At 43.3% G+C, this 14916-nt stretch overlaps 1 protein-coding gene across 1 annotated transcript in view; it reads right to left on the reverse strand.

The window, feature by feature from the left end:
- Positions 1-471: 471 nt before the first annotated feature.
- Positions 472-14916, reverse strand: part of ABTB1 (ankyrin repeat and BTB domain containing 1) — a 37142-nt gene continuing 22697 nt past the window's right edge. Inside the window, exons 9-12 of the mRNA XM_081851014.1 lie at positions 11230-11328; positions 10326-10493; positions 3968-4168; positions 472-1387 (exon numbers count right to left, since the gene is read on the reverse strand). Coding sequence (XP_081707140.1) covers positions 1181-1387; positions 3968-4168; positions 10326-10493; positions 11230-11328 — 675 coding nt within the window. The 3' untranslated portion in view covers positions 472-1180. The remainder of the gene's footprint in view (positions 1388-3967; positions 4169-10325; positions 10494-11229; positions 11329-14916) is intronic.

Raw genomic sequence — 14916 nt, forward strand, 5'->3', positions numbered from 1 at the left:
AGAGTCATGTGATTCATAGACCCTAATTTTGGAATGTGTTGATCACGCTATTTGGATCTATGCCAATGTGAGGTCAAGTGCGTTGGCACTGGGCGGTCAGGGGGTGAAGATGGTTGCATGACAGTTCAACCCGACCCCACCCCACCCCACCCCACCCCACCCCACCCCACCCCACCCCACTACCTGAACAGGGCAATAAGTTCTGCTTCCGTGAGAAAGGAAGAAATGCTGCACTCCACACATACACTCACATACTCCAAACCAGGATTTGAAGGCTTTGAGAACCACCTGAACTAAACTTCCAAGCCCAGCAATATCTACAAAATGTCACAACTATGCTTGAAGTGGAACAGACACATGACTAAAGTTCCTGCTAAACATCAGCGTTTGAGCATCCTCTACAAAAGTAACATGTAAAGAGTAGGTGTTTGCAAGTGTGTTTGCACTCGAGACAAAAGTCGAGCCATGCAATTTCGTGGAGTACTACTGTATTCCAGTAGGAACTGCAGAAATGGGGAATAAAAAACAAATGGGACACCTGAATTGAACAGGAGCTTGCTGAATAATAAGGCATCTGGGTTAGAAAGCCAAGGTTCTGCTCTGCCCCCACTGTGCGAATCTGGAAGATAAGGCTGCAGGATGAATAAACACAGCCATTTCTGCAAGGCAAGCAGCAGGCAAATGCAGATACCACTGCACAAGCACAACATTTCTGTAGCCCTGTAGAAGTAAAAGTGCCTATCTCCCTAATTATCCTGTAAAATATGGATCATGAAAGGCAGTCTGATTCATTCCTTAACCAGCGACTGCCTTGAATTTAATCTGCTTGCAGGAAGGTGTTGTGCCAATGTTCTTGCAGGCTGCACCAATTTTCACTAGGCATCGCTGGCCTGCAACATCTGGCAGCCTCACAATATGCCAATCAATACATTCATTAAATTTGGTTTGCAGATCACCCGTCAGCACTATCATGTACAAGCAGCAATGTTTTCAAATCTGAGCTGCTTCCGGGGACCAGGTTCTCAGGAGAAGAAAGGTAGATCAGTATGCAATTGTCAGAATGTTAAGTTAGAAACTGAAATTATGCATAAAAGGGGAAAGCAGCTACAAAACCCAGGGGGGCGAGGACAGGGAACTCTGAGCTGATCTACTGTGAAGTCACACAGGGTGATGTCCCAGGTTAGCATTCAAGTCCTATGCTGGCCAGAAGATTATCCAGAGCTTCCAGTTTCTGATTGGCTTCTTCAATTGCACTGTATGTTTGCACATTGCTGGTTATGTGGAAACGGATGTCGTCAACAAGAGGGATTGAGTCTGTCTCCTGCCGTTCTTCGACTGCCTCAGCATTCTCCTTCACTGCCACGGCAAACTCCTCAAACTCCACTAGCTGGATTGGAAAGAGAAGTGGTGAAGGAAATTGGCAGGCTGATAAGCACATTAGAGTCCTCAGCATAATGATGTCATTTAGAATTTTAAACAGCGGTAGTAGTACAGAAAAAATTCTGATTCAGTATGTACAATTATGCATCATATGGACATGAGTTACCAAAAAAAAAAACCATAAAAAGATTCACACTGAAAGCATAATATTAAATTTCAGAATAGTGGGAAGAAGAATCACTCTATTGTAACACCACACAAAAGAAGAAGAAGAAGAAGAAGAAGAAGAAGAAGAAGAAGAAGAAGAAGAAGAAGAGGAGGAGGAGGAGGAGGAGGAGTTTGGATTTGATATCCCGCCTTTCACTCCCTTTAAGGAGTCTCAAAGCGGCTAACATTCTCCTTTCCCTTTCTCCCCCACAACAATCACTCTGTGAGGTGAGTGGGGCTGAGAGACTTCAGAGAAGTGTGACTGGCCCAAGGTCACCCAGCGGCTGCATGTGGAGGAGCGGAGACGCGAACCCAGTTCCCCAGATTACGAGACCACACTAGACCACCTTTTCCATAAGGAGGCCTAATTGAGCTCAATAGTTTGATGAAGACCTGGCAAGCAAGAAAAGCATCTCTTTTTAAAAAATGCAGACCTAGGTGTGAGATGCAACTTTGCCATTAAAAAATGGCAGCACAACTAAAAAACAAAAAATACGTTTACTACATAAAGGCTTTCTGTTTGGAACCACCCATCCCTCTTGCTCCCTCCATCCCACCATTTACTGAACTATTTAACCTCAGAAAACAAAAAGTTACCCAACACAAGGTCCCTCTAGAACTGGTGTTTTAGCCATTACATAGCACCCACTTAATCTAAGCAATCTTAGTCAACTTCTTCACTAGCTGTTCCAGCCCACTGCCTTTGTGGGTACTGCTCAAACATTTAACAGAGCTTCCCATACCCTGTAAAGCAGGAACAGGCGTTTGTAACAATTTTTCACAGAAGCAAAAAAGACTGATGAAGTACAATACCCACCAAAGGCTACAAAAAACATGGTTCCACAGGCCTGTGCCTCTATATTCCAATATAAATTCATCATCTAAAAGAATTATTGGTGGCCTATTGTACTAGCACGGCGAAGGTGCAGGAAAAACAGAATCCTTTAGAATTCTTAACAGCGGTGTAGTTAAATGGCAAGTCCTGATTTTTGTTTGGCTAACAAAGGGCTCCCCACTAAGAATCACTTCCTGCTTGTTTTCACTGGGTTTTCAAATGGGAGAGGAACTTTTGTATAAGTGGATCTGTTAAGAAATCATTTTCTTCAATGTGCTTTCACAGTCAAGAAAGAATTTCACACCTTTCTCAAAGCCTGTTAAGAACAGTTGCAACTTGTGTGGGTATGCGAATTAGAGCCATAAAAAAAAAAAAAACAGTGAATTGACCGGGCTCCCAAATGTCCAGCAGAGGCAAGACTGTGAACCTGTGTTAATTGGACTGTAGTATAGGACTGTCAATACTACAACTGGTCAAGCAGGAGAGAAGATGGAAAGAAGGCAGCACTCTTGCTCTTCTCCTGGGGCAAACATGGGCATAAATGCATGTTAGTACTGTCCAGTTAAAGCACAATTTAGATTTCTGCACCCATCTAGTTGGGAGATATTTCAAATAATCCTTGCCTAAGCATTTCTTGGGGAGACGGCATGATATAATATGGGATTAAAGTAGCAGGATGTATGTACTCTGCACATAACTGAGGTCTGCATGTAGCAGTTAATGCTTAAGGTACAACCTGGTGGGGTTGTGGGACAAACTGATCTTTGTAACCAAGATTCAGTAATAATAATAATAATAATAATAATAATAATAATAATAATAATAATAAATTTTATTTATATCCTGCCCTCCCCAGCTAAAGCCGGGCTCAGGGCGGCTAACAACACTAAAACAGTGCAACATTATAAAAACATTATAAAAGTTAATTAAAATCAAAATTGATGGCAACCATAAACTAAAGTTTTGTAAAGATTGCCAAAGGAGGGAGTCAGGCTGCGCCCTGACCAAAGGCCTGGTGGAACAGCTCTGTCTTGCAGGCCCTGCGGAAAGATGTCAAGTCCTGCAGGGCCCTTGTCTCTTGTGACAGAGCGTTCCACCAGGTTGGAGAAGATATGACTTGTACTATTAGGCCAATGCTTCTCCATGGAAGCTTACAGTAAAGTAATAGACTCTTGAATCTGCCACAATTGATACAAATCCACAGAAAGTTTATATGTTTCTCTAAAATGCAAACTGTGCCACCATATTTTAGAACTACTTAGGATACTGAGCTCTTTTGTGTGTTACTTCTGCACCTGAAAACCCTCACATTTCAAATAAACTAACCAAGCAACTAATTTAGGCAAGCAGTTGATCCACAGTCCTCCATGTAAACATCCCTTGCTGTTCTACAGGCACTCTCTTCTACAGAGAACATGGATGCCTTGTTTTTAAGAATGTGGGCAACTATGGGCACCAAGCTTAAAAGGCCTCGAGAGAGATGAATGCTGGTTACTTGTTGGCTGCTGCATACAACCCATCCCTAGGGAAAGCTCCCCTCCTTACCTTCTCAATGATCTTTGCCATGTACTCTGTGCACTGGTCCTCCAGCCGGGTCAGCTGAAACAGCTTTGCGATCTTCCAGATGCTGACAACACTTTCCTCGTCAAGAACCTGGGCCAAAGTCCTCCCACAAAGGCGCTTGAGCCCAGGCAACAGGTACATGTCTGCGACACAAAGCACTTCGTAGGCATTATCAGGAGACAGCTGCCGTCACAAAAGGGCATCCATCAAAATGGGCTCGGTATCAAAACTAAAACCCTGTCTGGAAATCACATCTGACTGCAACAGTGACACTCATTTATATGATTAAATGCAATTTATTTATATTCTGCCCGAAGACTTGAAGTTCATAACTAGTTTAAAAGTCTAGGCGCAAGCACAACCAAATCCAATACTCACATACAAGACTTAGCTTTGCCAGCTCAAACCCATACCAGTGAAAATATTTTACAACACCACTTCTGAAAAATTCTCAGGCCTGGATAAATCTTCAGTTGCAGGGCATTCACCAAGTGCAGTTCTGTGTGGATATGATATATCTCCTGACAATGCACAGAAGTCATCACTAAGATGCTCTACGATAGCCTTGGGTATCTAAATATTTATTATTTTCACAATAATTCATTTTGCTACACCTGCTTTTTTTAATGGATCTTTTCAGTAAGCACCCGTATAAATATAGGTTTTTAAATTATTATCATCATCATTTTGCGCCCCCTCACCTTGGCGCCCTGTGCCACCTGCACTAAATCCAGTGCTGGGTCATCTTTAATAATTAATTCCATAAATGCCTGTGTGTGCATTGTGTTGGAATGTGCCATTCATAGAACTTTTGCTGAAGGAGTATTTTGTGAGTTGGATGCAGCAGGAACCCATCACCACCACACCACTCGGATCATTTCTGAAAGTTGTACAGGTGCATCATACCAACAAGTGTCTTTAGACATGCATGCTTCCAGCAGGATCATTTTTTTAAGGTGCTCTCATACTGGACCACTGCTTCTTTTGCTTAAAGATCAAATGCAAGTGACTTAAGAGACCTTGTTCGTATGCTTCACTAAGCCAGTTAACTATGGTTTAATGCCTGTAAGTTCCTATTTCACTCTTCTCCTGCTCCTGGCCACACCATACTGGAAGCAACAAACCACAAGTCTTGGGCTTGCTGCTGTGTCAGTAGAACCTGAGCTCATGATTTGTTTGGAGGAAACATGTGGACACAGCCAGTGTGCAATGGTGCAATAGATAATACTCCTCTCCTCCATCCTCCATTAGCTCCTTGGCCCCTGCAAGCTGCTAAGCCCCATGCCACGTACACCAATCACCCTCTTTCAAAAAATCTAGGCCCAGGAAATTTGTCTTAATATTCACTGCAAGTTCACTGCTATGATTTGAATTGCCTGGCTTTGACATTTCCTCCTCCCAGACACTTTAAGCCACTCATCCAAGCATTCCGAAACATAACACCAAGACAAATCTGACTTTGCCATTCCTCTTTGCCTCATCAGTTCAAATCCTTGATGTTCATTTAATTGGGACCATGTATCAGTAACCTGAGATTCTTTCACTACAGGGGATTGGAATAGAGGACCCTCAGGGTCCCTTCCAGCTTTACAATTCTATGATTCCATGATTCTAGGAGTCCCATTGCAAGTAGTTTTGCTGCTGTTTGAAAGTGAAAGCAGCAATGCTCCAGAGGATTCTCTGCAAAGATTTGCTGGACTTTAGTTACATAGAACCGAAGAAACTAAAGAGACAAGGCATGTACTTTTGTAAGCCAAGAAAATCTTTTTTAAAAAAAGAACTGAAGAAACTAAACTAAATTATTCTTCTTTGTAAAGAACACTATAGTAAACTGGCACAGCACAGTTAACTGGCCATTACAGCCAAGAGCCTTGCTATTTCCACTGCCATACACAAATATGACAACTCATTATGTCAGTGCTAACCCAGAGCATTCTGCTGCCTGAAGAACAGCCTAAATGGCGCCCACCAACACTTCTTTCTTTCTGCATCCTTCAGACACCAAACTATGGCCTCATCTCTTCTCTACCACTACCACCTATAGTGTGTTGCTTCACTCTGCTTCAAAGCAGAGCCAGCCCCAATTGTTGTAGGTATTATAAAGTCTGGTGTTAACAAGCTAAACATTGTACTGGGCTCAGAGGGGAAGATCTCCCTATTCTTTTCTTCGAAAAAGTGTTGGGAGCAAATCCTGAATGTCTGATATGCAGGTCTACTGCTTTTGCCCATTTCACTGTTATTCCAAGGATGAAGAGTTTGCACTGTTCAGTTTCCTCCTCAGTCACTGCATTTTGAAACTTCTTCACATGGCAAACATTTACCAGAGATGTGTCTTTTTTTAAAAAAGAAAGAAATGATTTAGGAGGAGGACTAAAACCAAAGTCAGCAGGAAGTGAACCTAAGGAGAGTACAGATGTACAGGCCACATTTTAGCACTATAACTTGTGTACCTTTTTAAAAAGAATTGTTTCAAGGTGGCCAACCATGAAATAAAAACAGCAACAGATGGCATAAAACGAAGAGCCATTGAAAACAAAGACACATGCCGGGGGAAGCAGATAGCATAAAAAGGCAAGGCAGGTGTCATTAAAAGCCTAACAAAGCAAGAAAGTCCTCATCTAGTGCTTAAGAGATAATAGCAAAAAGTGCCAGAAACAAATCAGGGAGTACCGTATTTTTCGCACCATAGGGCGCACCCAGTTTTTAGGGGGGGAAATCAAGAAAAAAAAATCTCTCCCCCCCCCCCCCCAGAGCAGCGTACAGGCTGTGCACAACCTCTCTCTGCCGGAGGGGTTGTGCACGGCTATGGCACAAGACAAGGCAGCGAGCGGGATGGATCCCACTCGCTGCTTTGGCTTCCTCTTTAGCCACACGCAATCTCTCCCTGCCGGGAGAGGCTGCGTGGAGCTAAAGAAGCCATAGCCCTGTGCAGCTTCTCCCTGCCGGAGGGGTTGCGCGCAGCTATGTCACAAGCCTGCATTCGCTCCATAGGACGCACACACATTTCCTCTCAATTTTTGGAGGGGGAAAACTGTGTCCAATAGAGCGAAAAATACAGTAATTCTAGAATGTGTGTGTCAACCCTGACAAAGCAATCTCTCTCCAACCACCTAACCTCAGACAGGCAAGGAAATTCACTGCTGGGTGAGAATGTTGCTTCAGACACCCCAGTCCCAGGTTGTGCTGAATTTTATAGGCAAAAATGTGCCCAGTAACCAAGGAGGAGACAATACAGCTCTTTTGGCAGTGGCATAAAATTCTCATGACACCCTGTCCCTGGTTATTCTATTCACACTTCTATCATACCCCTTTTACAAGGAGCAGATGCAATACCAGTCACCAGTTTTTAAACCAGCAGAAGTTTCTGGACATTTTTGGAGGCCATTCCCATGAACACTAGCCTGGGCATTACTGTGGGAAAATATAGAAACAAAAAAAGATCCCACTTCTAAGTGGAGTATATAGGGAGACAGATTCATACCTCTGAGCAGTGAATCTACAGTAGTGAATATGTGAGACAGCCTGGTCTGGATGGGCTTGCATGTCCCTGGAAGGAGCAATTCTGTACTTTGGGTCTACACCTGGGTCACCTAGAGGCCCAGGTGGCCTCGGTGGCTAGGGGTGCTGGCTTGCCAGCTATTCCTGACTGGTTTGCCAGTTACAGCCAACTTTGCAACAGAGATGTTGACCACTGTACTCCATGCTCTGGTAACTCCCAGACTGGATTATTGCACTCTACAAGCAGCTGCCCTTGAAGACCACTTGGAAACTTCAGGTAGCCCAAGTGCATCAGCCACATTACTGGCTGGGGTCACATTTGGAACTTGTAGAACCCTGTCTTAAAACAGCTGCATTAGATGCCACTTCTTTTCCAGGCCCAAGTCAAAGAGTTCATTTCAGTGTTTAAAGCCCCAAACATCTTAGGCCCCAAATATTGGAAATGTCACCTCCTTTCCTACAAACTCTATTGGGTCCTCTTGGTTGCTCCACAGCCTTCAGAAGTTCAGCAGGGGTGGGGAACTGGAGAGGGCATTCTCTGTGTCAGCCCCTAAGTTGTGGAATACCCTCCTGACAGTGGTGTTTCTGATTTTCATCATATGCAGTTTTCATCATATGCTGAAGAAGATGCATCTCTGACCTTTGACACTTGATATATGTATTTGTAAGACCCATCCTGTTTGCTTTAAACTGTTTTTAGTATTTTATTTTAAATTGTTGTGACCTGCCCTGGGACGTTATGGTGAAGGGGAAGTAATTAATAAAAATAACATCTGAAATGCAAAGAAGTTCGGTAGTAATCCATACCCAAATTTTGGAATTACTCAAGAACAGGAATGCTTGTAATATGGGTCATGATTTTTAAAAGAAACTTCCCTAGCCTTAAAGCAAGGTGTGTGTGTGTGTGTGTGTGTGTGTGTGTGTGTAGAAGAAGATAATTGTTTCAAGAGTTCCTTATCTTGAAAGAAAACAAGGACAGATGGCTTGGTTGGCAGCTTTGCTTCTTGCCCTGCAGGACGACAGATCAAGGGGGGGAAAGAGATTCATGGTCTCAGAGAGTATTCTGCAGAGCAAAGTGTGCTCTCACTATACATTCTACCCTTTAGCATCTCACTTCCCTACAGTGTGAAATGCCTTCCAGATGCAATGAGATTTAGGGGTAAGAGTCTGACAACAACTAGCTGAAGATGGCTCTCAGTCTCTCCACACACACCCCCAGCACAACATGTAAGTATTCTAAGGCAGGAGTGGGGAACCTATAGCCTTCAGTCACCCTCCCAAAAATCCCAGCCAGCACAACCAATGGGGTCCAGCAACATCTGGTCCCCCAGCCCTGCTCTCTAAAGGAGCAGCACACAAAACAAGGCAAATGGCAGCTCCGAGAGAGCCAGCCAATGTATAATTCCACTGGAGGAGAGGGAAAGCTACAGCTATTTTTCAGTTCTGAAAGTGCTCTTGCTTTCCACTTTGCTGCGTTTCTGAGCTCAGAGCAGTGAGCTGGCGCTTGCTCACTGCATGACAGGGATTCAATTTCCTTGGGAATGAGATTACCACCTCCCACTTCACCTGTCAGTCCTGTAGCTGACGGGAGACGGCAGCCAAAATGCATATGCACATCTCAGGATATTAACGAGACATTTGACAAGCCTTTCTTTCAGTGATGGCTTCATCCCCCAAACCGTTCTTGCTGAGTGTTGCTGCCGCCGTGTTCCTTTTCCCACAGATTCGCCACTCACTTGCTTAAGACAGCACCACAACAGGCTGCTGATGTTGACAGCGGCAACACTTTTGCTCCACAGTGACCAAAAGCTCTGTGTCAACTTTTGGTCGACAGGCAAATGCCTGCAACCATTTTGACAGCATGGACACCACCCTGAAGTTTTGCATCTCCTACATTTGCAGACCCTCTGGTTACTCAAAACACAACACACGACCAACAATTCCTTAAGCACCCTATGCCAAGTCCTGTGCAACAAGTGCAGGATTCAAACACTCCAGTATTCAATCTAGATTAGGACTTCTGGGAAAAGTGCAACCACGCCTTTTGTTCTGAATGAGACAAGCAGCAGTACAAGCAGGAGAAAACAGTGCATCTCTAGCTAGTTCGCTGTGTATTGGCACTACCCCCTAGTGGCAGACTGACCACCCTATGTATTCTACTGCTGTCACAGAATTCCTCAGATGAGTGAGTACTCCCAGTTGGCATCAGAAAAAATGGACCACATGGGGGCAAGAAAGCAGTCAGTATGAGAGACATGTTGACTTAGAGGATATATTTTTATCCATGGTGGTTGTTTCTTGTCATTTACGGATGGCTGCACTGCAGTCTTGTAAATAAAGTTCACGTCTAACCTCAAATAAAATTCAAGCATTTGGGGGGGAGGGACGTAAGACCCACTTATAAAAGGCAAGAAAATTGGGGAAATGTTTATTGAACCAGCAAGGGTTCAATGGCTTTTTATGCAGTGAAAGATAAGCGAAAGATCCAGGGTAAGCTGAATAGCTGTTGGCTAGAGCATGGTGCTGATAACACCATAGTTGCAGGTTCGGTCTCCATATGGGACAGCTGCATTTTCCTGCATTGCAGGAGGTTGGACTAGATGATCCTCAGGGTCCCTTTCCAACTCTATGATTCTATGATTTCACAGGAAAAGATAGGGTTCTTTTATCCCATGGTTGGGACATCTGCAAGTTAACAGGCCTCATTAAATAAGCTTAGTACTCTGTTCCCACCACACAGTGGCAATTCTGGCACTTTTCTCCCAGGACCACAGCAGTCCTTTCTAGAACAAACGTTCTAGAAATGGGCTGTGCTCAGAAAGGGTGAAAACTGAAAACTCACCTCTGTGTCATCACTGTAGATGTAATAGAGGACCCTGATGAAGATTTCCTCTGAAATGTTATGGAGGGTAACTACAGGGATGCTAGGTTGGGTCTGCAGCTCCTCGCTTTCAGAGAAGTGATCCTCTAGGAGTGCTTTGAAATAGTCACTGCGGCCACAGAAAAATGCCTGCAAGAAGAGAAGAAAGCAGGAATCTCCCTGGCTCAGCATTGCCCAGCACACCAGGAGAGCAACCAGATATGAATGATTTCTATTGACCCTCCTGGCTTTCTAAGGTTTATTTATTGCATTTACATCCTGCCCTACCTCCCAAGGGAGTCCAAGGCAGCTCATCTATCAGTGATATAATACAGCTTAGGAAACCCACACATTTAAAGAACGTAGAAACATACAGACAATTCTCAACTTATGTGGCTACACATGTGCTCAGACTGCTGGCCTCAGCATAGCAGGTACTGGCAGTTCACACTAGCTCATTTAGTAGAGCTGGGAATATGAAAAAGCATGCGGTGAGCTTCTCGTTTTCAGCTGGAGGCTCTATAATTGTCGTCTTCAGTGTCACATAGCACTGCAGCCATGTGGCTAAGAAAAGCTGTCAGGCAGAAACATTTAATACCAATCACTTCCAAGAAACAGTGGGACAGTTCGTACCAGGGACTAAGTCCCACAAGTCACTCATTGTGACTTACTTCTGAGTAGGCAGGCATGGGATTCGGTTGTGTACTAGACAATCAGCATGCTCATGAATTGCAGGGAGGACTTCCTTAGAATCCCTGCTCCCCCTGCTCCTGCAACGTAGTTTTATAAATCTGTCTGGCTTTAGAAATATACCTTGGTATGTGCCAAATTGGAAGATGCAAGCGAAAAAGCTGCCCTAGTAAATTAAGTCAATATGAATACATACCTTGTGACACAAGAAATTGTATTCTGCCACCCGGAAACAAACGTCAGGACAGCTGCTAAAGTTGTCAGTGCTGTCAAAAGGCAACTCTCCAAAACCTACCTATACATATACAAACAGGAAAAAATTATTTGTTCTGACACCTTCTGTATTAGGACCCCTTTTAAAATAAATACCTATCACCAGACAGAAACATTCCTCTATACTTAAGCAATAAATCCTAAAGTATTCTCACAAGGCATTAGCCAAGCTTTGTAAGACTGAGGATGCATTCAGACGATCACCTCTACTTTTAAAAAAGGTTTTTAATATCATTTCAGTGAATCTAGCAAATAAAGGCATCAGTAATAACAACTTCAAAACATGAGAGCTGCAGAGCAGGATGTAAACAATAATTTGGGTAAGAAGATGAATATACAGAAGTTTACAATATCCAAATCTCTCTTAAATCTGCAGAACTTTAGTTATGCCAACCTGCATCCTGATTCCAGGATTTATTACATTAAGAGATAAAGTAAAGGGCATAAAAATTAACACATGACAATTCCTTAAGTAGTAAATTAAACACATGTATACCTATTTTCCTAATAGGTAGAGCTGTAATAACTATAGATCAGGGATTGGGGAGAGAAAAGATGGCTTTGGGATTTCAGTGTATAATTTGACCACCATGGTGTTTTGCTATCAGTGGGGTCTGAGAAACAAATCAGGCTAACATAGTAAAATGCAGAGAACTGAGATTACAAAGATTTGTTTTTAAAGAATAGTAAGTGAACTGTAGGACAGGGATATTTACATTTAGTTTTAGGAGATTATCTATCGTTCCCAAATATTACTGATATACACAGCTGCTGTCAGTTATTCACTGAACAAAATTTGTGGGACAAACAGCAGCTTTGTCTTCTTGTTCGTGTTGTTTTACACAGTGAAGATTAACACACAAACCAAAACACAACATATTTAATGACTAATCTTGAGGAAACATGATAATCTGGGTATGTACCAAAAGCTCCTGAAAGAAAGCTGGGCAGGTAAATATGCCAAATTTTGATGTTCGATAGTTTGGCAAAGAGTGGAAAAACAAACTTCTTTTTTTATATAAAGTGCTAAAAACAACTATAATCCTGTAACAGGGAATATTATACCCGATGTTGCTTTTTTTTTAAGGAAAAAAACATTACAGGAGGTTGACTATTTGAGGGAAGGTGCACATGCACAAGGACTGCCTCTCTATATGAACTGTCGGAGACCCTGCAATCATCATCTGAGGTTCTTCTTCATGGGCCCTTCTGAGACTGGTCCAGAGGGTGGCAACATGAGAACAAGACTTTTCTGTGGTGGCTCACCACTTGTGGGGTGCTCTCCTTAGGGAGGCTCGCCTGGCACCTTCATTATGCATCTCTAGGTGCCAGGAGAAAATGTCTGTTTGTGGGAGAGGGGCGTTATTGGTTTGTTTGGGGTTTGTTTTTATTCTGTAGTTTGTGTTCTCATTTTGTATTTTTATGTTGTCGACCACCCTGTAACCTTCGGGTGATATATAAATTTAATAAATAGTAAGAGTAATGATGTGTTACCAATTTTTTGACCACATTGAGCGTGAGGGTGCAGGAACCTATGTTCCTTTTCTTACCCCCTCCATTATGGAGCTCAAATTCCACCAGTAGCTCTTAACCATAATTAACCGTCATGTCATTAACCAACATTTTGTTAAGTGACATTAACCATAGTTAAGGCTCACCAGGGTTCTGCATGATCCAGGGTCTAAAGCCAGTTTCAAACCACACTTCAGCTTTTGGGCAGGTGGCAGGGAAGAGAAGAGAAGAGGGGAATTTGGGTTCCGAAAGGGAGAGGGTAGGTGAAGGGAACCAATGATTCTGCAGTGCAGTCCCAATTTGCAACATGGGTGGCACTGTGGGTTAAACCACAGAGCCTAGGACTTGCCGATCAGAAGGTCGGTGGTTTGAATCCCCGCGACGGGGTGAGCTCCCGTTGCTTGGTCCCTGCTCCTGCCAACCTAGCAGTTCAAAAGCACCTCAAAGTGCAAGTAGATAAATAGGTACCGCTCCGGAGGGAAGATAAACGGCGTTTCCGTGCGCTGCTCTGGTTTGCCATAAGCGGCTTAGTCATGCTGGCCACATGACCCAGAAGCTGTACGCTGGCTCCCTCGGCCAATAAAGCGAGATGAGCACCACAACCCCAGAGTTGGTCACGGCTGGACCTAATGGTCAGGGGTCCCTTTACCTTTACCTTTACATGTATAGTTGTCCTGAAACCAGGAAGATAAAACAAAACTGTCCAAGGCAACAGGAATGAAAATATGTTTTAGAACAAGCAGTGAAATGGGCAGGTTTGCTTCACTATATACTTCTGAGGTGGGAGCCGGAAAAAAATAGGGACAATTTTTTCCTATGCTTGGCATTTTCCACTCCCTACCAGCAAATTTTGGGAGAGGGTATAGAAGATTCCCTCCATTTATGGCCAGTGGCAGCAGCACAGTGGCAACTTGGCATGTGCCAAAGAGACAACCCAGTAGAAGAGAGCTCCCTTTTCTCAGTGTGAATTTACCGCATGGAATTGTCTTAAGCACAGGAAAGCAGGAGGTTTTAATAAACTGTTCAGATTTATATGCACAGAAACTGCTTAAAATTAGGGCTATATTTTATTAGCTTACTTTAGTTACAAATTCAATAAAAGGGCTGAACCCATTTAAAACAAATAAAAATTTGAAAAAGGGTTCTACATATAATTCACACATATGAGCGCAGAAAACCTGAGAATTAAGACACTGCTCAGTGCAGCCCACATGCAGTCACAGGGTATCTGCTCATGGGCTTCACCGCAGTGGCAAATGGACATGCTTCAATTATCTGCCACAAATCTAAAACAGAAATCAGGCATCTTCCCCATGGGCACTGGACTGAACTCAGTCTACATTTGGGTGTCCAAAATTTTCCCTGTGGGTCATTATGGAATTCAAGAATGTGCAACAGAAAGCCTAAGCAGAAGAGCACTTCCTGCATCCATGATCTGCACCATGTTGCAATGGGCAAAGTGCCAAGCCATAAAAAAGCAACCATGTTGCACCAGGGAACAATAAAGCAGGACAATCTGGCACTCAGAATCGGAAATATCCAAGAATCACATTCCTAATACCAAAGCAAGTAGAACCAGAAGATCAAGATACATGCCACACACCCTTATCTCCCCCACCTTACTGTTTTCATATCGTTAGAGGCCAGAAAAACTTTCCCATGAAAATAAGACCTTTTGACCAAAAGTTGAGGACCTCTACAATAAAATGATCTGGGCAGTGCTATTAATTAATGCCCAGCTTATATGTCACCACATTTCATGTTCCGGTCATAGGCACTCCTGAAAGTTGAGACCGTCAAGATAGTTTAGCCACACTCTTACAGAAGACCAACAATGGAACAGGCCTAATCTAGAGTATTCCTTCATGGAGAGAGACGACAGTATGTTGGACTCCCAAAGAAGAGTGAAGAAGACAAATGGCTGCTTCAGGACCAAACAAGGCATGGCATTTGCCACTTCGCTTTCACACTACCAAATATAGGAGAATAACAGGCTGTAAGAGAGTGGAATAGCCCAGACATAGCAAGGCAGACCATCCCGGTCTTTTATTTTTTATTTTTTAAATTGAGGGAACCTCTCTCACACACTTTCAGTCAT

This window comes from Podarcis erhardii (assembly GCF_964252035.2).
Source record: "Podarcis erhardii genome assembly, chromosome: 2".
Taxonomy (NCBI): domain Eukaryota; kingdom Metazoa; phylum Chordata; class Lepidosauria; order Squamata; family Lacertidae; genus Podarcis; species Podarcis erhardii.